Source organism: Centruroides vittatus, unplaced genomic scaffold (genome assembly GCF_030686945.1).
Source record: "Centruroides vittatus isolate TY-2023 unplaced genomic scaffold, ASM3068694v2 contig_975, whole genome shotgun sequence".
NCBI classification, from domain to species: Eukaryota; Metazoa; Arthropoda; class Arachnida; order Scorpiones; family Buthidae; genus Centruroides; species Centruroides vittatus.
This window is the reverse complement of record NW_027122648.1, coordinates 921,259-948,884: the sequence shown is the minus strand read 5'-3', so window position 1 is coordinate 948,884 and position 27,626 is coordinate 921,259. Positions and strand designations below refer to the sequence as shown.

The following is a 27,626-nucleotide window of genomic DNA, read 5'->3' as shown; positions in this document are numbered from 1 at the left end:
TTCATACATTTTCATTAAATTTTGTTTTAAAAATTAAACTTTATATAATCTTGTAATTTGTATTTATTTCACGATGGGACTGCTTTTTCTGAGATTCATCTACAAAATTGGCCCATCTTTTTTAGTCTATTTTTTTTTTTTTTTTCCTTTTTCTTTTGAGAGATCGTTTAGATATCATTAAGCCTAGTAAACATAAAACAGTAACATTTCAATACAGTAAAACCTCGATTTAATGAACTTCGGATTTAACTGACAAAATTTCTGGTCCGTATGTCATGTGTGAAAATTAAGGTATTTGTTTAGTTTCTTACCAACACGCATTTTCTCGGTAATTTGATTTTTAAAAGACACCTATTTGATAGACATTTCCAGTGCCGTAACTAGGCAGGTGCAACAGGTGCATCCGCACAGGGCCCACTTGAAAGGGGCCCAAAATGCATGTATTTTGTTTCATTATTTTCCAAAATCTAATTAATTAAGGGGCCTAACTGCAAATTCTTGCACGGGGCACAGGAATGGCTAGTTACGGCACTGGACATTTCCAAAACGCATAGAATTAGGCACTTGCGCAGTTTAGGGGATACGGCTGTTTGAAAAGTTTTTCCATAAAATTAATCAATTATAGACTAATTTGACTCGAGCACTTCCAAAACACGTATAACTTTTTGGGAATAATCCATATAAAATATGCTATAAACAAAAAAATTTTAGGAATACTTAACGAGTGTGCACCGTTCGAAGATACCATTCATTATGCTTGTTTTCGTCGCGGAGAGACACAGCGGACGCGTACGAAGTGTGTCACGTGACATTTGTCGGTGCTGTTCGGTCACGTCGAAATGCAGTCACGCGACACATTTTGTACATGTCCGCTGTCCGCCGTCCACGTATTGCTCCACGACGAAAACCAGCTTAACCAATGGCGCCCTAAACGGTGCACAGCCGGTAAGTAGTCTTATCGATTTTTGTTTATAGTTTTTATATGGGTCGGCACCAAATAATTCTATGCGTTTTGGAAATGTCTATCAAATATGTGTCTTCTAAAAACAAATTACGAAAAAAAAAAATGCGTAATGGTAAGAAACATACAATTAGCAAAATTAATACCCTGTTAAATTTATAATATCAGAATTTTTTTAAATTAAAGTTTTCCTTTAAAAAGCAGACGGTTCTGATACATAGCTTTGTATTACTAATTTTCGTAGCATGTATTGATAAATCTGTATCTTTTAATTTTTTAGTACTGTAAATGTTCTACACTATATAAATTAAAAGTATTATATATTGTTACGCAGAGTATTACAATAAAATAAATAAATAAATAAATACAATGCAGTAAAAATAAAATTTTAATTTATTTATTAATAATCTTCACTATAAATTTATATTCGATTCATGATGAATTTATATAAAGGGAACAATGAAACCAAATACGTATAGACGTTCATTGGATTTCAAGAGAAAATGAAGCTTACTGGAGTCCCATAAGTCTTTAAATTTTGATAAGAAATCTTTAAATATAAAAGAATTTTCGTATGTATTTTTTTTTGTGTGTGTGTGTTTAGAAAAGAAATTTTGTTATTTCGTAAAAGTTTCTGGAAATTTTTTCATTATACTTTGATGGACCGAGTCAATCAGCGTGTTTTATTAAACCATTCCCGGAATATTTTCATCAATCCATAGTCTGAAGGTAGATCCAATTCGGACTCGAAAGGTTGATTGTACGGCTCTTTACCACTTAAATATTGTTTAAATTCTTTTAGTACGTAGCATTCATTGTAAAAAATCTGAAGCAATTCTATGATATTTCTGTTATTCATTAACATTTGTATCGGAAAGTTTGATGTATCCAATTCCTCAGATGATCTATAAATATCTGGAAAAACAGCCAAATTTTCCAAATCGAACAAAATTTTTTCTTTCAGACACCATAGCTCCCTCAACCATTCATTTTGGGACAGGTATTCCTTGTTTCGTAATTTAATTTCACAGAAACTGATGAGGCAACTCATAACTTCCGATTGTCCTAGAATTCTTAGATCATTAAGTAATCGTTTCAATCCTTCCACATCGATAATATCTGGGTGAATAGGCGACGAATATTTTTTAAACAGATTCAAAGATCTTTTTTCGAATCCGGAGCCATCTTCTACATTTTTTTCCATTTTCATAACCAGACCCTTGATTAAATCGTTGTTCATTTTCTGCAAGAAATCTCCCGATTCTCGAATATTTCAGTTTGTTATTGAGTTATTTGTTATGAAAAGTATTATTATATCATTCTTCACTTGTTAGTATTGTTAATAGGATAAATCTAAGCATACCATTGAATCTGCATATAGGATACCATTAAACGTATAGTTTAGTTCGTATAGAAATTGGGAGAAAGCTGAACAGTTTTTCCTCAATTCCTGTACGGTTCATCATTAAAAACCATGATAAACACTGGCATAATTTTGAATCCTTGCAAAAATTTTTCGGGGCACTCATCAATCTACGAAAATTGAAAATCATAAGTTTTTCAATATTCTTTCTTACATTACAAGCAAATAAATTTTCATATAATATAAAAAAATAGTCACTATTTTATGGTAATATAAGCACTTAAAAATATATTAATATAAATTGTTACGATATTTTCTTTATAAAAGCTTTTTACATTATTTATTCTTATAAAATGGAAGACAAGCCTAATTTAATTATTAATATAGTTATAATGTATTTTTATGTCTTGTAAAGAAAAGTTATTTTTAGTACTTTAGAAAGCCTAAAATGTCTACAGTATAAAGTCATTGAATTCAATTTGTTCCTCTGGAAGCAAATTTTAAAAATGAATATAAGTTTTAACAGACTTATCTTAAAATTGATATCAAATTTTAAGATATCAATAGTAATTCTAGTTACACTGTGTCAAGTTTTAAAAGTAATATTTTAAGAAATTTACGATATTCAAAGAATTGCACTTATAGAAATCATTATAGAAGTTATAGAAATCATTTGAACTTATAGAAGAGACGTTCTTTGTTTTATTCTGATTTTGTCTATTTTCGTTAAATTTTGCTGTAACAAAGTCAAAAAATATTTCAATTCCTGTACCTTAGTTCATTACAAGGGGGTTAAAGTATAACATAAAACTGAAGTTACTACAATTTAACAAATTAATATAATCTGTTTTGTCGAAACCGTGTTTTCTTTTTCTTGTTTTGTTTGGTGTCACGACTTGGTAAATTTATAGACACTTGGCAAATTCATTCTATTTAATCATAATCTTTACAGAGAAGCGTTTCGGGCTTTCGCTCCTCTTCGGTCTTTTACGTAATATACATATGTTATATCCGGTGAGCATCTGTCCGGCACCTTCCGCACTACATTTTTCCACTTAATTTCCCCTCCCTGCTAACTTGACTGCTTCCCCCGCATGTCTCACAGCATGTAACTTCTCCCTCCCGGGATGCTGCACACAGCCATGCCTACAACTGTATAAATATACTTTTTAAGATATTCTATTTAATAGGTGTAACAGAATATTGGAACGATGAATGTAACAGAATTCTCACGTTATGCGTTATTTGTAGCACCTGTTTCACATTTCTGTTAGAAATGAGTATCCAAAAGCTAACAACGCTTACGCTGAAGGAAAAATACGAACTTGTATCTGAATTTAAATGTAATAAAATTTCGCAAGCCGAATTTGCAAAACAAAAAAATCTTCCAAAAACAACATGAAGAAAAGAGAGGAAATTAAGAAACTTTCTTGGATTTTCGTTGCGGCTGTCTGGATAACGCCAGAGAAAGTCGACATACAAAGATGTCGAAGATGCTCTGGTACAGTACGTTGGCTTAAGCAAATTCGTTCATCGAATCTTCCTGTTTCAGGACGATACTGAAACAAAAAGCGATGGAAATCGCTGAGGTAGCCTACGTAAAGTAGACACTAACTTTCGTGCCAGAGATACATTGCATGTATACACTGTATAAGCAGTACTGTGTTTTCGTAATTGTAGTTTTCTGCTTATTTTCAACTTTGTTTTAGTCGTCATATCGGATAACTCGACACATTTTTACTTCCCCTTGGGTGTTGACTTATGCAGACTCGACTGTATGTTCCCATTATATGTAATTTCTATCATTATATATAACAACTGAACTTAACAAATACTGGATGAAATGTACTTCATCACACAAGCAACCTTTAAAATCCTTTGAATAACATTCACTTCGGTTTTTTTGTTCCGTTCCACTTGTATTTGGATTCTCGTATGAACTTTGCCTGATGGGGTTGAAAACGTTAGCTTTTGTATAGACACGCATTACTGGATTTTAAAGGTTGCTTGTGTGATGAAGTATCATTATATATTTTATAAGCTGTAGACATTTAAAGTATATTTGAATTTTAAATATTAAAGTAATTTTAATCTGATTAATTTCATTTATTATTGAAATAATAGAATAAATTATTCAAAAAAATTTGCCTTAGTACTGTACCAATTATTTGAACTGTTCAAAATATTGTCAACAAATGCTATTTTTTGTTTTACCCTGTAATTGATAAGATTATTAACATCTTTATTATTTAAATATAATGAATTTTATACAGAATTTTTATAATACTGATTATATTTACAGTACAGGGGATGCAATTAGCTATGTTCATAATATGTACTTTCATAACACATTTTGAATGTCTGTTAATACTTATAATAATGTAATAAATACTGATATATTATAATCATTAACAAATATAGTCTAAAATAAATTTTTTACAGAGGATGATTCATAAATACATCAAGCTGAATGAAATTATATGGCATCAAAAAAAAAGGGTATAAAATGTAAAAATATATCCTACCGAAATGTAAGTATTAAAAGTTTTGCAATATTGTATAACCCAAACAATTAGTTAAAGCATAAGAAAAGCTATATTAGATAATTGAAAAGTAATTTCTAAATTGTCAAATAGAAAAACTTTTTACATTTTACACTTATTTTTTGATGCTGAATTGTCTTTATATATAGGATATACACATATGAATTGGATAGAGAGGGAAGGTTGCAATAACAACAGCATTCCCTATTCTGATAAGGTGGATAATATTTTTGTAAAATCAATTTCTTTGTTTCTTACAAAAAATATATTACTCATATATGAAACAATTACACTGATTAAGTAAATATATTACAATTCCACTCTCTACATTGTAATATTCTGCTCCAAAAGTGCAATGAAGAGTTTTATGATTATACATTAAAATAACATAACTCTTAATTATAAACCATTTACCAATATATCATTAATGAAACTAGAGATATGGAATCACACTTTACTGTCAGCCAAATTTTTTGGATGTATTTCTTTTTCCATGTGAACCATCTTCATCTCTAACTGTCGAACACGAGTGTATGCAGCTGATCCACCCAACACAACCATATTGCTAGTCCACCAAAGAAATGGCTTGTGTTCATGAAACCACATAACTGCAAGAACTGTCTGAAAGCAAGCTTTTGCTGTACCACTTATATTATGTGTGAGTGGTGACGTAAACTGAGAAAAGAGAAGAAAACATTTAGTTTAATTTAAAACATTTCTAATAAACCATATATTGCACCTACCTTGATTTGAAGACCAGTAACATAACCAATAGCAAATCCAAAAATACCACCAACAATCATTAATAACCAAAAGAATGCATCATCCAGCTTTTCATAATTCATAACAGTTGTGACTTCTCCAGTTATTAATATTAAGAAAGAAAATAATACAAGGGCATTGACATTATTATAAAAAGTTAGTAGCCAAATACTTCCATCAACAACTGGTAGCATTTTCTTTGTATAAATGGAATATAAAGAAACTGAGAAACTTGCTATAATGCCTGCTGCAACTCCAAAATATTGACAAGGTTCCTGTAGAAAAAGTTTTATTGAATGTATTAATTTTAGAAATGCACTTAACAGATAAATTCAAATTCAATTAAATTTATCAAGAGATGGTGTCTAATGCCTAACTCTAGTGCCAAATTGTCTTATAAATTATTAATATTATAGCAGTTTCTAGCCCCACAATATTTGGCATTGGTTGGTGTGTAGCTTTACAAAGTAAATTATACCATCTAGTCATATAGATTCAAAACAATATTTGATTTGTATATTACAGGCTACCCCAAGTTATAAAAGAATAAAATCATAAATCATTCTCATAACTAGACATTTTACACAAGTTAAATTACAAGCAAGCCCAAAAGAAGAAAAATTCAATACGAAATCTTTAGATTGTATCTGGAGGTGAAGGGCATCTTGTAAATCTAGTTCTAGAAGTGTGGCAGTGGACTGTGAAATGGATAAGCCAGGATCCAATCTTGATAGCTGCTGGCTTCCGCCTGTTGCATTTTATGCAAATGTAAGGTACAGTACATCTAATCTCCTTTCCAATGGGTACTGGTGTGTGATCTTGTAGGAATCTTGGAGTAGCCAGTCCAATTGGCATGGGGAATGGCTACTCCATCCACCTCTCTAGCTAGGTTGTAAATAAAATCTCTTCTCTTCTCTCCCTGATATTTCTTAACAGCATGTTATACAAGACCAAAGACGAAGCTAATAAAGCTTTAAAAATGCTCATTTACATGCGTATAATATTTGTTGGAATTTTGACTAAGGATTTACAGTTGTCATCTGGTCTTATGGAAAGACAGCATATTAAACTGAGTTGTAATGACATCTATGAATCAATGGAGTCAAAAATGCTGTCCTGAAAGAAAGCTACTCTAAATTATGAAAAAGAAAGATATCAGATTTGTAACAAATTGGCCCTACTAACAACTGTTTTGATCTTATTGAAATAAATCTTAAATAGGTCACAACATTGAATGACTGTTCTATAAATTATCTATTAATACATTTGATAGAAAATTATTTACATAATCTTCTACTCTTATTTTGAAGTAACAAAAAATCACATAGTAAGATTATAATATAAATTCAAAAAACCTTTATTAATAATAAAAATTAGCATAATTATAGAACAAATATTACTGGAGGTGTATTAGTAATAACAAGGACTGAGTATATATTTAATAATTGTAGTCAGATTTTTCTGAGAGTTTTAGGCCATGAGGTGGTGATGAGAAGATGCAAGAAGAAAAGGCAAAAAAAAGGGAAAAAGGATGGAAAACGTAATAAAGAAGTATAAAGAACCATAACAGTAATTACTCATAATTAGTAAATAAAAACTGAGCTAATTCAAAGAGGATGTTAATGTTTTTCTTGGAAATCACTCTTTATATATGGTTATAGTTAGTCAATGCTTCTACATTATTCTTTCCTGAACATTGGCTAAATGTTTGCAACCATTTGTTTACATAGGGTGTGGCCAACCATCTGGTAATTCCTTTTATACATTTTTTACAACTGTTTTCTATCTGTTTGCTTATGAAACACTTTATAATTTGTTTTATTACTTGTATCATTATTATTTATTTTTTCTATTTATGTATCCTTTTGTATTAATTTGTCAGTTGATCTCCTTTTTAATAACTTTCTAATTGCCATCTGCTGCATTTATGGAATGGATGTTCTTTTAAATTTAAAAGTTTTGGTTTCATTCCATTCTCAATGTTGCTGAAAAAGTTTGCAATGACACAAGTCAAAGTACTCAAGGACTGATTAAATCTGTTTGTTTGCATGTTTGTGTGATTTTTAACATCCATTTCAAATTATTGCAATTCTTGTATAGAACAAACATATAAATATATACAATTTCAAGTAATTTCATTTAAAACAAATTTTTTATTTAAAATATTAATACCTGCAACTCCTTCTTGGTCGACTCCCAATAAAAAGCCAATGATGATAATGATGCAACATATAACTGCTTTTGCAGAAGTTTTTTGGTTCAATAATAAATATGTCAAAATCTAAACATAAATCAATTAGAAAATATTTTATAATTAATGTTATTATCATATTACTTAATAAAGTAATTATCTTTGTAATGCATATAGAGTTTGAAATAAAAAAAATATTAAACTGCACATAAAAGTATATAAACATTTAATAAGAATAAATGTGAATAAATACTGTCATCCACAACTTTAAATAAATTAATTAAGTAACTATCATTCATAAACATTTAAAGATAACAGAATGTCATTGCCTTTCCATTAAAATTAATAATCAACTGGTATAGCACTGATTTTCTGGGATGTCTTTTAATCTGTTACATGAATTGCCTTCTAATTCAACACAATTAGAAGAAATTTCCTGTAACTGCTAGATGTTTTAACTGAATGGCTGCAGATGCCATTGTATGAACATGAATACACATTCGCTTGGATTTTCTACATTGTAGTTGTTAGTGATCCCTCTATTCTGTACAATTTTAGCTCATTTTACTTATATTTAACCCTAGCAACAAATTCTAGTAAAAATTCAAGTGCTGTTGGTATTAAAAATAAATTAAGCATATGTTAAATGTAGACTGTTATTTAAGTTTCTAGCAGTCCACAATACATATAATTAATTGGTTTCTGACATGTTAGTATATATAAGTAGTGTTGATAACTCAATACTAATTATATATACTAACAGAAAAATCAAGATCAACCTATATTATTTCAATTATTAACACAATGGTTTTCAAATTATGTATTTAAACAAAAGGAGATAAAACTGAGTAAGTATTCAAGGAAAATTCAACATTTTTTAAGTAAATAAACATAATCTTGGTCCAATAGAATACCGATTCCCTTTTGTGTCACAATATCTCACATAGTGACTTCCAAGCAGAAAAAATTTTCTTCAAATCATGTATTTTTTGAAATATAGTTGATCCTCAATTTTACAGGAAAAATTTATCTTATAGAAAAAATTAAAAAAAGTTTTTTTATTCATGAATAGAGCATGCTAAAAGGTTGAATCAATGAGTCAGTCAGTATAAATTACTCAATGTACAGTACATTATATTATTTCATACTTATAACATATATTTTACACTTATTTATACTTAAACAACATCTTGCATATTTTATGTTTGTTATTAAAATATTAATATGCAGTGTTTTTTTTAAAAACACATTTGATTTAACAGACTTTTGGCAATAGTGAATACCCCTTTCCCCAATTAGTTGTTTAAATCATGTTGAGTGTATGATTTTAAAATAGTGCATCATCATATTTGTTGACTGTTGCACATATTGCTATCAAGTGCATCAGTGAAAATGTGAATATTTCAGTAAAGTTATTTATCTCTATATAAATTTCTTTTACTACTGTATTTTTCAACCTTTAGAAATCAACACCTAAAGGACCATTCTTTTTTAGTCAATATTTTTTCTAATAGCTTTCTAGCAAAATTTAGACAAAACATACTTTATACTTACTATTATTTATGTACAATAAAATTAAATATTTATTTACTTCTCTTATAATACATGTGTGAGAGACCGGACTTGATGAAATTTTTGAGAGAAAATTTTTCATCTTTTGAGTGTTAAATTAGTTCAAAACCCAGCAAAAACATTTTTTCAATTTAATTACTAGAGGATGATTGCATCTCTCTCCCCAGAGTCACATCCTTTCCCAGGGGACTCATTGAATGTGTCATGTGTCACCAGGAACTAACAACAAATATTCACCATTGGTCAAAATAAGTAATGTGGCTAAAAAGAGGGCACCAAAACCAAAGGGAGAGGACCCCCAAAATAAGAGGATTGAATTGAAGACAAGAAGGTCTGAGAGTTTGCCAATCCACATCCTTTTGTGAGCACTCCATCGCCAATCCTTTCGTTCGCCCTTCCACTAATCCCTTGACTATCATTCCAGACCGTTTCTGCCATTCTCTGAACCTGACAAGCTGACATAACAAACTCAAATTCTCTCCACGATCCAGGACTTGTTCATCTACAATCTTCGATCTACAACATCGACAATCAACGCTCCAATCAAGGTATTTCACATCACGTGTAATATTGTAAGCTCTAGGAACTTATTAACTTAAATATGCGATCATGTTATGCTGTATAGCTTTGTCTGATTTTAGCCACTCTTTGGAGCTAAAGAGAACTCTGTTGTTCTGTGTATATGGTGTAAATAATAAATAAATAATTGTGTAAATAATTTATATAAATAAATAAGTATTTTTCTTTTATAAATAAGTTGAAGTGTGTACTTCTTTCGAGCACGTTGTCTGTCTCCATCCCGGACTCCTAGTGTTCACATACGCAACCTCTCGTGCACAATTGGAATAGCAGCCATAGGTTTCTGTATCAGCTTTAAAAGATAGTGGTGTCAGTCCTGACCTAGATATCACTGATCTGGTGCCAACCCTCTGGTCACACATGTCAATTATAATTATCTTTTGTCTGACATTAAATTCTGTCTGGTATGTTTCCCAAAATTTTTTTTGCACTTAAAATTAATTTTTACTCCTCAATAACCTACTTTCCCCTTTGGAGAACAATATCACTTCCACTGAGAAACACTGCTTTACTATAGAGCAGCGGTATTCAATCTATGGATTGCACTGTTAAAATGTTTGAATACCATTGCTATATAGAAAAGCTGCTTTCTTAAGTACAGTAAGAATAATTTATTTATTGAAATATATTCTGTAAAATCACAATAAAAATGCTTTATTGAAGTAAAAATAGAAAAAAGATGAAATGCTTTTGTATAGTATACAGATGTTCCCCTACATATGAACAGGTTAGGAGGTTCCAGAGATTTTGTCCTAAGTGGAAAACTAATCTAGAAAGTACATTCGTATACAGAATAATCATTTATTGTTAGTGTTTGATCCTTCAATGTACTTAATAGAATGCACTATACTCATTTACCTTCTCCCTACTGTTTAGTAGCATATGTTTCAAATATGGTTTATTTTCACCTAATGCACTTAGTTTTATAATGTTTACTTTAGTTTCCACAGTAACAGAGCAACACTTCGTGTATTTATTTCCACTTCTAGATTAACTATTACATTTTGGATGCATTTTTGAAGCACTAATTATAAAAGCTTATAAAAATTGCAAACAATAGCAAAAAATGCCATTACTTCTACTACTTGCGAACCTCACAATTGGCAATAAAACCTCAGAATTTGTGCAAAAACAAAAAATGATGATATACAGTAGAAATAAGTCCACTTTAATTATTTATTAAATACTTGTTATTTTTATTGGCCAAAGACTGACTTCAACACCATACCAAAAGTGGCAAGAGAACTTCAGAATCCATGCACAGTTCACAATCCATGTACAGTCATATTGTTAATGAGTTGAATGTTTGTAAGTAGAGAGTTCCCGTATAATCATCATCAGAGACTGAAGAATTCATTGATTTTTGAAAAAATAGAAGAAAAAAGCCTAATATTGTTTGAGCCTTTTTCTTCTATTTTTGCTCCAATAAAGTATTTTTATTGTTATTTTTCAATATTTTTGGCATATTAACCTTATATCTGTAGCTTGAGTAAATTAGATATTAAAATTTTTACCTTCACTGAAATTCAATAAAATTCAACTTACCACATTGAAAACTGTAGTTAAAGATCTTCCAACATAATAAAATGCAACTCCAACATATTTCAGACAGATGTTGTTAAATGTTATCATAATAACAAATATCACTGACATTGGAAGTATCTATATTCACAAATTTTAAATTAATTATTCATTTAAGACAATTTATGTAATATCAAAAATGTCTTTGTTATTAAAAATATACCGTATTTTACGGACTATAAGACGCACTTTTTTCTTCGAAAAATTGTCTCCAAAATTCAGCTGCGTCTTATACTCCGTAGCGTCTTATAGGTATTTTTTTAAAAAAATTGCTTAAAAATTAAGGTGCGTCTTATAATCCGTAAAATACGGTAATTCATTTATTTAATTTTAAATATAGAAAATTAAGCTCTAAAATTATTACTCTACTTAAGCTCTACTTATTATTAATTATTAAAAAATTAATTAGTTTTATTAATGTAATATATAAAATTATGAAATTTTAACTGAAATCTCATTATGGTCCAGTGTTGGTCTTCAGAGCACAGTTTGAGAAGCACTAGCATATATTACAATAGTAAATTTATAGCAATTATAAAAGCAGTCATAAAGCAAGCATCTAGTATATTTATATTAACACTTTTTAATGTACATCAAAAAACAAAATACAGTCGACTCTGCATAAGTCGACACCCAGATAACTCGACACTCCTTGGTTATGTAGTCAGTTTTTTGTGGTCCTGGCTAACTTACATAGGCATTAATGTTATTAACCTTAAAAAACTCGATTTACTCAACATCGTTTAACTCATCACCACTGGATAAATCAACATACTTTTTCTGTTTCACACTTTTTAGAATTCTGATAAGTCGACTGAGTTCACACCACACAGCTTATTGTATGGTGTAAACTCATTTTTTCAGGAGGGGAGTCGACTTATCAGACGTCTAAAAAGTGTGAAACAGAAAAAGTATGTTGATTTATCCAGTGGTGACGAGTTAAACAATGTCGAGTAAACCGAGTTTTTTTAACATTAAAAACATTATTGTCTATGTAAGTCGGCTGGGACCACATAAAACTGACTAATTAACCTACAGTGTCAAGTTATCCGGGTGTCGACTTATGCGGAGTCGACTGTACTTGATATATTATATAATATTAATTCTATATAAAAGAGTTGATTATTTAATTCATAAAATACTGCTATGTTTTTCATTATTGTCATCATCTACATCTGAGGATTTGTCATGCTTGAAATATTCTACTTTTCTTTTACACATCCATGCCACTGCCATGTATCGCATGCTTTCTGTAATTCATTTTTGGACAGCTATAATGACAACTTTTTGACATTGTCCAAATAATGTCAAAAAGTCATCATTACAGCTGTGCTTGCCTTCTAATCAAATGCAAAACACTTGTCTTCCTAGCTTTCTTTAGTAGCAGAAACAGAAATAAATCAAACAAGGTTAATTCCAATAAATTTGTGAGATGCAGTATGATCTCAGTTCCAACTTAATATTGGATGTACAGTACATTATTGGAAATATGTATTGACCTGGTATTGTCAGAATTGAGAAACCATTCTACATTAGCAAGTTTCGAATGTTTTTCACAAAATGGCACGACAAAGTTTAATTCTGAGAATTCCTGCACATTTCCTTATTCAGAGTTATTTTTCAAAATAATAACTGTATTCATACATTACATGTCTCAAGGAACACAAAAGAAACAAGAGCCATGTATCTCTACATGGTTCTTGCTTCAAAATAATTGTCAATAGCAGATTATTAATAAAAAATATAAAGACAATATTGAGTCCAACAGGAGCTGGTTAATACTAGAGATGTTACAATACTGGATTCAGCTGATATGATCCAATACAGATAATTATCCAACCAATTCAATTTGATACCTGTTTTTTTGTCCATACTGTATAGTTGGTGAAAATAATAAATTAAATTCTGAAAGCCCGTTGGTTTCACTTTGCTTGCTAACCTTTAAACTCAAACATAAAGAAATAAAAGTTTATAAATTTATTTACAAGCTCCTTTCAGATCCAAGTCCTACGTAATTGTAATTTTCTAGTTTGCATAGGCCTGATCCTGGTCCTGTTTTTAGGAAAAAAATTCAAACATACCTTGAATAAATTAAAAAGAGTGTAAAAAAAATGAAATTGAAAAAAATGCCACCAAATTGCCAACCACCTTGAAATATCACCAGACCAATGCACAACATTACTCAATGTTTACTTCCCATTTCTAAGAATGCATCTGGTCTGTGAATTTTTTACACAAGCAGAATAGCCAAAAGCACTGTCAATTCACTCTGTAATTGGTCAAAACCTGTCACAACTGAAGTGCTTAAAATAAGATTTATGTGCTAACCATATTTTGTTATGGTGTTTGGATCCATACTTTTAACAAAAATCTTTATTAATTATTTTATGAAGTTTACACAAAATTTTATTTCACTTTCTAAAAAAAATTATTTGCAATTGGTAGCTACACAAAATTAGGGGCCTCAACTTGGCAATCAATATGTTAGACAAAAATATAGGAAAAGGCAAAGCGATTTGCTAAATTTTAACATTTATAAAATTAGATTCTAAATTTCTGTAGGAAGAATCAGAGAGGATTGAGAGATATAAGCCAGTCCCTGATTGGCCAGAAGTACAGGGTGTCCATAAAGTCCATGTGCAATTTAAAAAATTTATAACTTTATTAGTATTTGTGATAGAAAAAATATGTAAAAGGTATTAGAAAGCTTAATGTTCCTAGTTTTAAGTAAAATTAAGATTTGAAGAGGTGGACCATTTTCTTGGCCTCCACATTCTACTTGACTTCATTCAATTGTTTTTTATGGGGACATGTTGTATGCAATCAAACCTTGATCATTAGAAGACTTGAAAGCTAAAATAACTAATGTCATTTCAGACATTACTGTAAATCAATTGGCAAATATTTTTAAAGAACTACAAAATCATATTACTCTTTGTATCGTGGTCGTGTGGAAACTTAATAAAATACAATAAAACAATATAAAAAATACTCTCAAACCTGTTTTTGTGCGATTTGTCTTGTACAATTTTTTTTGTGCGGTATACCAATTTGATTGAAATTCATATACTGCATAAAAAAAAATTGCACAAAACAAATCGCACAAAAACAGGTTTGAGTGTATAGATTCTCTTATTCCCAATACATTCTACATAATTTCTCTATCACAAATACTAATAAAGTTATAAATTTTTAAAATTGCATATGAACTTTATTGACACCCTGTATATCACCCTGACCAACCCCAGGCTGGAGGGGATGTTCTTCTGGCCAATCACAACATACAACCACACTCAAAAGTTACCCCTTCCTCCATCTCTGAATCCCATCCCCAACAAAAAAGGGCATAAAAGCAAAGAATGAGGATCTCTTGCATGGGTAACAGTGGAACGAAATTTAAAACTAACCATACGACAGAAATTAAAATGAGTAGAAAAAATTCAATTTGAAGGGTCTCTAAAATATTAGTTGTCCCAGGTCCATTTTCTCTGAAAGGCTCTGTATGTCACTACACACAGAAATCCTGTTATAAACAATGATGCATCAAACTGAAATTATTAATAAAAGTATATAAATTATGAATATTTTAATAGTAATTAAAAATATATAGATATATATCATCCAATTTTTATTTGAAATATTTCAAATGTGATAAGTACTTTTTAGTTTACTATGATTCTTATAAGATTTTACTATTGTAATTAAAAATTATAGACGAAGTTATATGTTAACTTTGACTAATGCTTATCACAAAATTTAAAATGCTTTATCATTATTCTTATATAAATAATAATAGAAATGTCATTATAAAATATAAAATGTGTCATAAAAATGTCAAAAGATGTGTCATGTGATCATTAAATCATTGCAATCAAAATGCAATAATTTAAAGATCACGTAACACATCTTTTTAACAAAAATAAAGTTTTCAGAAATAGAATTCAATTTTTTATTAAGCTTGAGAGGAGTGATACCACTGAAAATAACAGGCATGAAAAATTCTTGTAAAAGAGTTAAATAGCATTGATTTAATATTTGTTTTATTTCTTTTAATTTTAATTATTTTTTGTGTTTTAATTTTTTAATGTTTTTAGTTTTCCTTTAGTTTGTATTAATTAATTAAAAATATATTTTAAAATTTATTAGAGTTGTCGTGAGCTTGTATTTAAAATGATTAGAATTTAAATTTGAATTAATGAACACATTTTATTCTTTAAACTTTTATGGAATTGAAGATGAAACATAAATCATATTGAAAATGTTTTATTACAATAAAAATTGTTTCCATAAAGTTTATTGCTGTTTTCTGTTTTTGGATTTATATATGAAGTTTGTAGAAAAGGATAATAATTTAGATTTCTTTTAATGTTAAACTTATGTAATTACTCAAACACACACCCTCAGCAGTAATGTAAATGAAATACATCTTGTCTTGCCAAGGAAAATGTTTAATAATCACAAATGTTTTCAACTTGCTCTACAAGCCATCTTCAAGTGTTAAATTACATTCTATCTTTACAATATAACATTCTAATGGAATTTCAAATATAACAAATTTAAATATGAATAAACAAACACAAAACAATTTTAAAAAAATAAAAATGTTGTATGTGATTTACTTATGTAATTAATTTTTAAATTCAAATGACTTAAATTTTACCTGATATAACAATGTAAAATCCAGCTTGACTTCTGGAAAGGTAAATACATTTGGTGCTATTTTGGCCAAATAATTAAATAGAAAACATAGCAACACAGTCACTATACACTGAAATCCTGTTATAAACAATGGTGCATCCAACTGAAATTATTAATTAAAAAGTATATAAATTATGCATATTTTAATAATAATTAACCCAATACATTAGAAAATATTTCAGATATTATATTTCAAATTTTAATTTAAAAAAAGAAAAAGCTTTCGTTCTTCTTTATAAACTGAAATTTGTTTCTTTCTATTCTGAAGAAGAAGGTTTAAGACAACTAAAAATATTTGAAAATTAAAACTGTACTATATTTTGAAGGTTTGAATAGTAGTAATGTGGTTCAAGACAAGTGCAATTTTCAGAGAAGTGAAAATAAAAAAGACACTTGATGATGTTGAGAGTCTCAAAGCTTGAGTTGAATCAACCCTTTAAAAATTTTTACAATACGAAAAAAACATAGGATGAAGAAAATGAAGAAGCCTCATGTTTTCTTCTGTTAACCCACTAAAAATTTTTTAAGGCATTTTCTTGTAAATTTCAAATGTAACTATCATCCAGACTATTTACTAGTTTTATTAATGTTAAACAAACAACTTAACACCTAAATGCAAATTCCAGCATAAAATGAACAAATAAAATTTAATGTTGGCTTGCTGCCAACCAGCAATCTAGGACAGCTAACATCAACACAAGGGTTAATGATGCAGAGCACAATAGAGTTGTTATATTTTACAAACCGTCCCTCCAACAAATTTATAATAGAATCGCTAAAGATTTAAACTTGCTCTTAACATAAGAGAAAATGGAACATTTTTCAGCTTTTAACTAATGCAAAAGACAGGTCCAATGACAAGAAAGCGCCAGGAGTGTATTGCATTCCATTGCAGGACAAACGTTTTAATAGACATATAACATACATCAGATCCACACACAGGTCACTTGAGGCTAGAATACAGGACCACAAATATGTGTCCAAGGGGAAGTATAATACTGCACTAGCCCAATATGCTACTGAACCCAGGGTTTCTCCACGTTGGGATGAACTACTCTTTTACACAGGGCTTTTGACTGACACGACTTACGTTCGTTGGAGGCTCTTGAAATTTATATAGCAGGCATGAAGGGAGGTTGCATTAACTCCAACTATATTCTGGTTTCACAACCATGGAAGTAGTATTTACAATGCCACAAAGCATTACAATAATTTTTGTGTGTTTATTTATTTTTATACAATGTAAAGAAAACAATTTCCTTATCGAACATCATTTATATGTTTAAACATCGGACTAACTTTTACATCGCAGCATAGTATAATAATAATGAATTTATTTATAGCTTTATTTTAAAAATAATTAATTTATATGATGTAAGCGTAATGATTTTGTATTGAACATCGTTTAAATGTTTAAAAATTGGGACTCAGCTAACTTTGAAAGTTAGATAATTTCAAAAAGAATGCACGAAACACAAAAAATCTTTCTTTCTTTCATGACGAGGGCCTCTGAAAGACGGCTGAAAACGTATAAACATTAAATTTTATTTGTTCATTTTATGCTAGAATTCACATTTAGATGTCAAGTTGTTTGTTTAGTATATAGTTCCAGTTTAAATGTGCCAGTTTTTTATATCTGATTTATTAATGTTACTAGGACATCACATAAGTTTGTCATATTGCAACAGAATTGAAACAAAGCCAGAAAGAAAGTGATCCCTACACCTGTCAGGCATAGTTAGGCATAGAAGAAGCTATCCTTGTACCTGCCTGTCATGGGAGACATGATCCTTGCACTTGCCAACACAGAGACATGATCATTGCACTTGCGTTTTGGTCCTTTTCTTGCACCCATTTTCCATTAGAAACTTGCAATGCTGTTTTTATTTTTTGAACCTTAGGCCTAAATTCCATTAAGCATGCTCAGTCATATCAGAGAGCATGGACATTGTTTTCAATCTACAGATGTATTAAAGTGACAAAGTCATGTACTCCTATTTTTTTTTATATTTAAAAGGACCCTCACTACATTTTTGGATTCCTTATCATAATTAATGGAAAACGGCTAAGTTTTATCAAAATTCACCCATTAAATTTTGAGGATGAACTCAATTCTATAAGACCATAGGAAGCATGCTAGCAACCATAAAACACTGCACAACAAAGACACACAATTTGTGCAATATCGTTTTGTTGTGTGCGCACTTGTGCTATGACCTTGCTCATTGGCAGCTCAAAAACAAAGTCATCGACCCTATTTTTTATTACATTTTTGGATTCCTCATTGCAATTAATGGGAAATGGCAAAGTTTAATCAAAATCAATCAAACAGATTTTGAGAACAAACAATTCTGTAAGCCACATAGAAGAGGCTTCACTAACACTCTGCCTGAAATATATATATACATTCGATTTTAGCCATTGCCGACAGAAAATTTTTTACATGTTTTATTTATTGAAGTGGATAAGAGTCTACAGAAGGTTGACTCTGCCATAAGACTGTTTGTTCTTGAGATGTGAAAAGGATGTAAGGATAAAGGAAAATGAAGAAGACTTGCATTTTCATCTGTTAAATTTCTGTAAAAAATTTTTAAGGAATTTTCTTGTAAATTTTAAATGTAAATTTTTTCCAGTTTATTAATATTTTATAAAAATCAATAAATTTATTAATAGACAATTTAATAAATTTATACTTTTGTAAACAGATTACAGGATTTATTAATAAAATTTAAAAAAAACTGTTTTTCCCTCTTTTCAGTCATATTAAACTTGGTTTTATAGTTGCAAATTAATAACAGGATTTAATTTTGTTTTTAGTAATAGCTTTATTCACTAATTGTAAATTTGCTGTTTGGAACTAATCATATGAGGACTAAGGTGGTTACTGTTTCAGAAGCATTTTATTACTAATTTTCAGGAACATTAAGCTAATATAATAAGAATTTAATTTTAAAAATAAGAATTGGTAATTTTTTCATCTGATGGCTCTTTCTATTTTTAATATTTGAAGACAAAATTTGCCCAAGTAGGGATCACCATTTATTAGTTCTGAGTTCCAGACAGTGCATTTTCGGTGACCGACCTTCCTTTCTAGGCTACTAGCCTCCAAAAAGCTAAAATTTTTGTGTTTTTAAAAGGACTTTTTAGCTCATTGGCAGCTAGTAGCCTAGAAAGGAAGGTCAGTTGCCGAAAATGTATTGTCTAGAACGCAGAACTAATAAATGGTGATCCCTACTTGGGTGAATTTTGTCTTCAAATATTAAAAATTTAAAACAAGAAATTAATGTTATTTTTATATAAAATGTCTTATTTTAAATCTCAATAATTCAGTGATCCTAAAATGATATTGTTTTCTAATTAACAATTATAACTAATTAAAAATTTTAATTTACAATGCAGAACTTTAAAAAGTTGAAAACAAAAGTTACTTAGAAAGTGTTCGATTAAAACAACTAAATAGGTTAATAAAACATTTTACATAATTTAATCATTTTAAAAAATCATTTTGATCATTTATACAATAGTAAAATTTATTAAATAGGCCAAAAAAAGATCACTTTATCTAAATTGACGTTGAACTCAGTCTGTTTTGTATAATATACACACGTACCCTATCTTCATGCATGAATTCAACCATATAGCCTTTCATCCAACACATGCAAATGTCAAATAACTTTATATTCAAATACACCTATAATTCACTAAATATAATAAAAAGAATCATTTATTGTCTTAATATGCAATGTAATGCATGTTCATATTTGCTTCAATTTCTTATAGTGATTTTTCAGTACTTAAATGAGTGTAAAAATTTTTGAAACACTAGTCATTTTTAAGAAACATCTATCACATAATTATGAGAGGGAATGAATATGTATGAAGGTAAATCTAAACTATTGGATTTTGTGCTACATTTAATCTAATCTTTAAGTAATTATTATAAAATATGGCCTAAAAAAAAGTGGCTAAAAAGAATTGACCTGAAGAAATGCCCAGAAGGGGTAATGAAAATGTTTGTCACTTAAACATTATTCACACTGGGTACTTAGTACGTGAGTCATAAGTTTTAATCAAATTTTGTTTGAAAATAACAACAAATTTTCTTAAATGTTACAAGTACTTTTTTGTTAATTTAGTTATATTAAAGTATACTATTAAAAACATAAAAAGTGAAATTAATTTCAAAATTTAACCAAAACAATCATTCTAAAAACTTACAATTAAGTAGTTTTTGTTATTTTGTTACATTAACTTACACTTCTCACTCTTTTCCAGCAGATGGTTTCTATGAGAAAACTAATGTTTTCAGCTAAGCTCTTAAAGATAATTTTTGATAAATCAAAACTTAAAACAACAGAAACTATTAAGATTTATAAGCAAGAGAATAATGGAGAATGTATTAATAGTAAAGACAGCCTAATCTGCCACAAGCTTGGCAGGCTTTTCTCAGCTTAAATATCTGAACAGATGAGTAGACTTTTATAATTTAATTTATTACTTTGCATTTTATATTTGGTGCAATCCTGTAGAACCTTATTTAAATTTGGACATGTTTCCAAGCTAAGTAAGCTTTTATTGGTTTTTAACTGATTCAAATTTTCAAATATCTGGAAATTGAACTGAACTTTTATATTCTTTTACATGAAGAGGTTGCAAAAAACATTAGTTTTCTGTAGATATTATAACCCGATGTTTTACAGCAGTTGGAATTATTAGTTTTCTCTTAGAAACTACCTGCTGGAAAAGAGTGAGCAGCATAAGTTACGTGTTATATATTGTTTCGGCTTCTGAGGTGTATTTGATTAATTTTGTTACATAAACAAAATTTATTTTTAAAATTTAGAAATAAATAATTCTTACTTAGATTTTAATTTTTGCACATTTTAAATCCCTCATTTGAAGTCTTAATACAATTTACCTTTATTGTTTCATAAATAGTACGACAGCTGGTGACCAAATAGAACACAGTATAACTGTGGAATATAGCACATGATGCAACATGCAAGGCTTTAACTGATAAGTACCAAATGCAGAATTAGATATATACACTTTCACCGCACTTTCATTTAATATATGCACATAGTATCAATTGAATCCATTAATTTCTTAATATAATAAGAGTTTAATTATTATTATATTTCTACAATGTCTGTTCAATATGAATTGATCTAGCATGGTCATAGTCATAGACAAAATTACAAAAGTTTATTCATAAAAATCAAATACTAATACCGGTAAAAGCTATTCTTATTATTTATAAAGGAGTAGATCTGGATATTTGCCATTAAATTTAATTCAAATTTATGTCTAATTATCTATATCTTTGAAAACATCAGTTATTAAATTACATGTAAGAATGTAAAATAGAAGTTACTTTTAGTTAATTCCTACATATATAGATAAATACACATTGATCAAAAATAACATCTACTTAATATAATATAAATAATGTATTTTATATAACAGAATATTAATATAAGAATTTTGCAATCTCTCTTAACGCAATATCAGTCATACAAATAAAACTAGTCAACAACTATATACAGTTTAATTTAAGGTAAATCTTACCGAATTTAAAAACGAGAGGAGAACAGCGCAAAATCATTAATATAAACACTACAATTGCATTTAGAAACATGTATTTTAGTGTTTATAATAATTATTTAAAAACCACCCGTTTGTTTCTAACACTTATTCACAAAATCAGTTGAAAACTTACCTTAACTGTTTGTCCACTAAGGAGATGTTTGTTTAAAAACACCAAAGAAATGGATATAACCCTTAAAAATATAATAATTTATAAATTGATGATAAAGAATCATCATAAAAAATAATTCGTAAAAATTACCAATATAAAGCCACTACAGAGGCAATGGTTAGATATTTAAACAACAACGATCTATCCATTATTGTATACTTAGTACGTTTCATATAAAAATTATTGCCATCTTAATTATATTCTCCAATCGATCCTGTGATTTATCTAATAATCGGCTTAAATTGAATCGGCATGATCCACGCCTACATCTCTTTCACTGTTGAATCAGTAACGTCCACGTGTTAGCGATCAAAACAAACACACTGCCCCTATTGAGGAAAAATCGTAAAATAAAATAATAAAAGTAAAAAATAAAATAGAATAAACTTTTATTTTATAAAAGTTTTGTCGTATTTTTACACAAAAATATTATTTAATATTAATTTTAATAATTTAAAATAAATAAAATTAATACTACAGTATTATATGTATGGGTAGCGATTAAAGTAATAACAATAATAAATCTAAATATTTATTTTATTTTTTAAATAAGTTAACAGTTTTGTGAATTGTTATTCTATTAATTTGTAAGTTTTATCACTAGCGTCGAAAAATCCTTATGAAGAGTCACTACCCGCCAAGTAAAAATGTCACTGACTGACTGCATATATAGGAATCAGCCGCGTTTATGCAACGAGAGTGTAGCGAAAATGACGTCACGAGCAGCTATTGCTGCAACTTGCTGCATCATAGAGTGCGTTCTTTTATTCCTCTGCGTAACTCCGCGCGCGCGACATCCGTTTAAAAATTCCTGCGGAACGCGTTCCTAAATTCTGGTGGGAGTGCGCGCCGTCGAACGGCAAAAACGGCCACTTGTAGCAGCAGTTTACGGTGGAAAGCAACATGGCGTCCTCCATGGCTCAGATAGTTTTGTTTCTGGGTCCATTATGTGGTTTTATAAATGAAAATTTAGAAGTTGTGAATGCGCAAGTTAGTGTACGCGTGATGTAAGTGTCTTTTCGAATTTTTTCGAATGGTAGCCGGTATTCTAATTTTTTTTTTCGTGACTATTTTGAATGCTTTTTTAAGAAATAATCCATTTTAATGCTAAATTTTACAATTGAAACCCTTCTTTTGCCTTTAAAAGCTCAAATTTTAGAATTATAGATTCCTTCATCACGATACTATCGATAGTGCGGGCGCCGCCATCTTTCTCTTTCACCGTCATTTCAAATGCCTACAAACAGCAGCGCACTCCCGTAGTAGCGGAGACGCAGAACGACCTCTATTAAAGAATGCACCCATAGTTTAGAAACGCTTTCCGCTCGAGCGAAACACGGACGCCGTAATCAATCTTTTAATTCCTGTTACGGCCGAAAGTAGTGCTTTATTTAAATATTGTAGTTTTTTAACTAAACAAATATGAAGAATTGAGCATTTCTCTTTCCGAAAATGTGAACGAAGTAAAGAGATAGGAGATATATAATTATATTTAAAATATAGTATTTTCTTATTCTTCAGATAACTTTCAGAGTCATTTTATAAAATTTAATCCTTCCTAATCTTTACTTAATATTTTATCTACAGTCACTTCTACTTCTTTATTTTTACAGCATAATATCGTATTATACACACAAGCGTCCATTTTACTTTACACGTGTAGCGGACGTAAAAGCTGCTTTATCTTTGCTGCAGCGACCTCTTGCAGCATACGTTTAGAAACGGTTCGCTACATTGCAGTGCTGCATTTAGAAACGGGTTTCAGAGTGTTCGCTGTAAAACGCTTCTCGAGCATTGCATAAAGAAACGCGGTCGATATTTGGGGGGTCGATTTCTTCGTTCCCCAAACGTCTAAAGTAATTCTGTGTATCTCGTTCGAAAGATAATTGTATTCTTAGTGTGCAAAATTTCATCATTCTCTATTATGCGATTGCCTAAATATAAGTAATTGAAAAGTGCAAAAATCGCCAAATAAGCTATATATATATGTATTTTTTTTTTTCATTAGACACTGCAAACTAGTGGCGTAGCTAGGGGGTGCGGTAGGTGCGGTCCGCACCGAGCCCCTGGAAAGCGATAAGCCCATGGGGGCCCCAAAATCACAGGGAAAAAAGGCCCGAAAAATTTTTCACGGCAATCAGAACAAAGCAAAATTTGGCATTTGGCTGCTCGAGCTCCTATTAGCAGGGCCGGATTTACCAATCCAGGGGCCCTGGGCACAAATTCGGTGGGGTCCCCCCTTTAAGAGTAGGCAAATTTGAAGATTTAGAAAATTTACACAAAATACTGTACTTTCAATTAGATTTGAACTAGAAAGTTGTAAATTTCATTTAAAAATAAGGTTATTGTAAACATACATATATTTTATTGTGTAAAATTAATTATTTTAATTTAACTGAAAAATACCTATGTGAAATTTCTTCCCGAAATTTTCCGATGTTTCATAGGTTTGTTTCCCGGGTTTGGTTTTCTCTGCCTGTTGCCCTCATGATTAGGCCACACTAGGCTGTCGCGGTAATAGAAAAAAAATTGTTTAAACATAATTTTTTTTTTTAGTTTTGTGGGGGCCCTGGGCACAGGCCCCAAATGCCCTTATGTAAATCCGGCCCTGCCTATTAGGGCTGTTTCACACTATGACCGACTGGTCCGACTCCAAGTCGTGTTGCCATGGCAACAGCAGTCGGCCGTTCCAGTCGGACAGATTTAAAACGTAAAATATTTGTAGTCGGGTCGGAGTAGTCGGTGAGCTACAGCCAATGAAAGCTTCGAAACTACAACCAATCAGACATTGGATAAATGAAAACTATCGAATCAAACATAACTTTACATTACAGTATATATATTTCTGATTTATTTAAAATTTTCCTTGTACTTTATTTCTTTCATAATTGCTTAAATTTTATATGGGAACACATATGATTTTAATATATATGTGAAACACATATATATTAAAATCATATATAATAAAAACATTATCGACGTAATGAGAAAAGATGGTATTATTTAGACTTTTCGTGAGAATTTATAAACGAAATAAGATCATATCCGCAAAGTTTAATCAGGCAGATTACAAAAATATTTTAAAAAATTAGAAAAACTTAAAACGATTTCTAACACCCGTTCCGATTGGTCCTTACGAATCGGCCACCGACATATAATCGCACTCAATGTGAATACAGTAGAGCATCGATTATCCGACTCAATTGGGGACTGGGGTTGGTCGGATAACCGAAAATTATGAAAAAATACATTATTAGTATAGTGTATTAGGCCTGGTTTAAATACTAGCCTCCCTTTCATGGTCGAGCCAGTGCTGCCAGCTAAAACATGCAAAAATTTAACAAAAGCAGAGTCGGTAGATTAACGACTCTGACAAAAGTAATATTAAAGTAGCCAAGACAACCAAATATTGTAGCGCCACATCCCTAGCGGACATTTGAATTTGCCGACTAGAACGCGGTCGGTTAACCGATAAGTCGGTTAATCGGGGTCGGATAATCGATGCTCTACTGTACTTTTAATTACTAGTCGGACCGATTATAGCAGGCCTGGCCAACCCAAATTGTTTCGCGGGCCACTTTGATCACGCGTAATATTACGGTGGGCCACAATTTAGGCAAACATACTTTTAAAAAAGTAAAACACAAAATGATTATGATTTTATTATTAAACCAAGAGTTCGTACTCGCACTTGCGCATTTTAACAGTGACACACGCAAATTTTCATTTATTTAATTATTTGGTATACACATAATGGGAAACAAAAGTTTTAATAGATATAAGCCCCTATAATATCGCTTAGCGGGCCACACAATTTAACGTGACGGACCACGGGTTGGTCAGGCCTGGATTATAGGATCGGTCGGGTCGGACCAGTCGGTCATAGTGTGAAACAGCCCTTACACAGGAAAACCAGCAACTCAACTGTAATTTAGTTAAACACTATATAAACCACTACACAAAAATATTTTAGTCCGTTTACGTAACAAAACAAAAAATACCTAATGCATCATTCATCAAACGAAAGAAATACGCCTTCTTAACGCCCGTAATTTTGCAGGATCCTGTTTCGGAAGTAGACCTTGAAAACGCTCCGGAAGAAATCGACGAAAAAAAATTTGCTCTTGAACGAAAACAGCTTCAAGACTTCGTTGCTGTATCTTCGGAATTTAACCTGATTTGTCGAGATGGACCAATGGAGCTTCTGAATTTTATTCATCGATACAAATTGATGGATTCGGTACCTAATATACAAATCGGTCTCCGAATCTTCTTAACGATCGGAGTTAGTGTTGCAACTTATGAGAGAAGCTTTTCCAAGCTGAGCTAAGGAAAAATTACCTGAGATCGACAATGAGCAACCTGAGATTGATGAACCTTGCCATTTTATCCATTGAACGTGATACTGATTCCATCGATTTCGATTCGATTCTATTATTTCTGATTTTGCTAGTCAGAAAACTCGTAAAGCTTTTAAAATTTCGTAAAGTTTTTTCGAAGGCCCACAAATCTGGTTCCGCACCGGACTTGGAAAAACAGTCTCACTGCTGTCTCCATCATTATTTTTATATTTTTTTCATGTAGGTACAGGATCTCCTTAGTGTCAAGAAAGCATATTGGTGAGAAAAGATGTATAGTTTTTTATGGTCTAGCCCTGCGATTCTCAACCTTCTTAGCTCCGCGATCCCCCAAATAGTAAATATAAATAAAATTAACATTTCGCGACCCCCACCCAAAGGAATAACAACAGTAAGCATTATTATTATTAATTGAATTTTGATTGTAATTATAAATGTATTTTTTTAATATTATGTAATCACATTGCACTAATTTTATACATTAAGAAAATACCGATAATAGGAATAGTTGTATTACATTTTTTTATACTATTTTATGTTGCTGCGTTTATAGCGACGGGTATATGTATATATGACGTGTATTGTACGTACAGTACATACATGAGCAATTTACAAGTTCCAACTTGATGTGTACATGCTCTTTGTAATTTGATCTCCTTCTATAACAGCGATCGGCAACCTTTCTGACCTCACGGACCACTAAACTCATAATTTTGAATCCCGCGGACCACCATCATGAATTTTTTTAAACGATACAAAATCTGTAGAATAATGATCATAAAAGTTCAATTTTTCTATATTAATATGAAACTCGCGTGTTTAATTATAACAAATTAATGCAAGCCTAAAGTTCATTGCTGCTTGTTTGAAATAAGTTTATGGATTCTTAGCACTATTCCACGAAGGACGACAATCGCACTCGCTATATGGTATATTGTTCATTATTTATTGATAACGATCACTTCGTATATGGTTTCAGATTCGAATTAAAATGAGTGAAAAAAAGCAACTAAGCATTTTGCATTTCTTTCGTAATACTTCGTGTAACCTTTAGTCGATCAATGTCCCAAATTTTTCTACGGACCACTGGTTGCCAACTATTGTTCTATAATACTTGCTGAGAGAGCATGTTTGAACATGCATGTAAATGCATTTGAACAAGTCGTGCTGTCACTAGTATAAAAGAGGCGCTGGTGATTGCACCACTTCAGTTAAGTTTCGAATGCAAAGTGTGCGTCTGGTGCTTTTATTTTAGTGTGC

At 30.4% G+C, this 27,626-nt stretch overlaps 1 protein-coding gene across 1 annotated transcript; it reads right to left on the bottom strand.

Moving 5' to 3' along the window:
- Positions 1–4,545: 4,545 nt before the first annotated feature.
- Positions 4,546–22,332, bottom strand: nac (GDP-fucose transporter nac). The gene is given in 8 exon segments (XM_067282958.1): positions 4,546–5,542; positions 5,611–5,889; positions 5,891–5,904; positions 7,802–7,910; positions 11,517–11,633; positions 16,213–16,353; positions 21,970–22,030; positions 22,099–22,332. Coding segments are annotated over 8 exon segments (1,032 nt in total). The 5' UTR covers positions 22,182–22,332; the 3' UTR covers positions 4,546–5,314.
- Between the last annotated feature and the right edge of the window lie 5,294 nt (positions 22,333–27,626).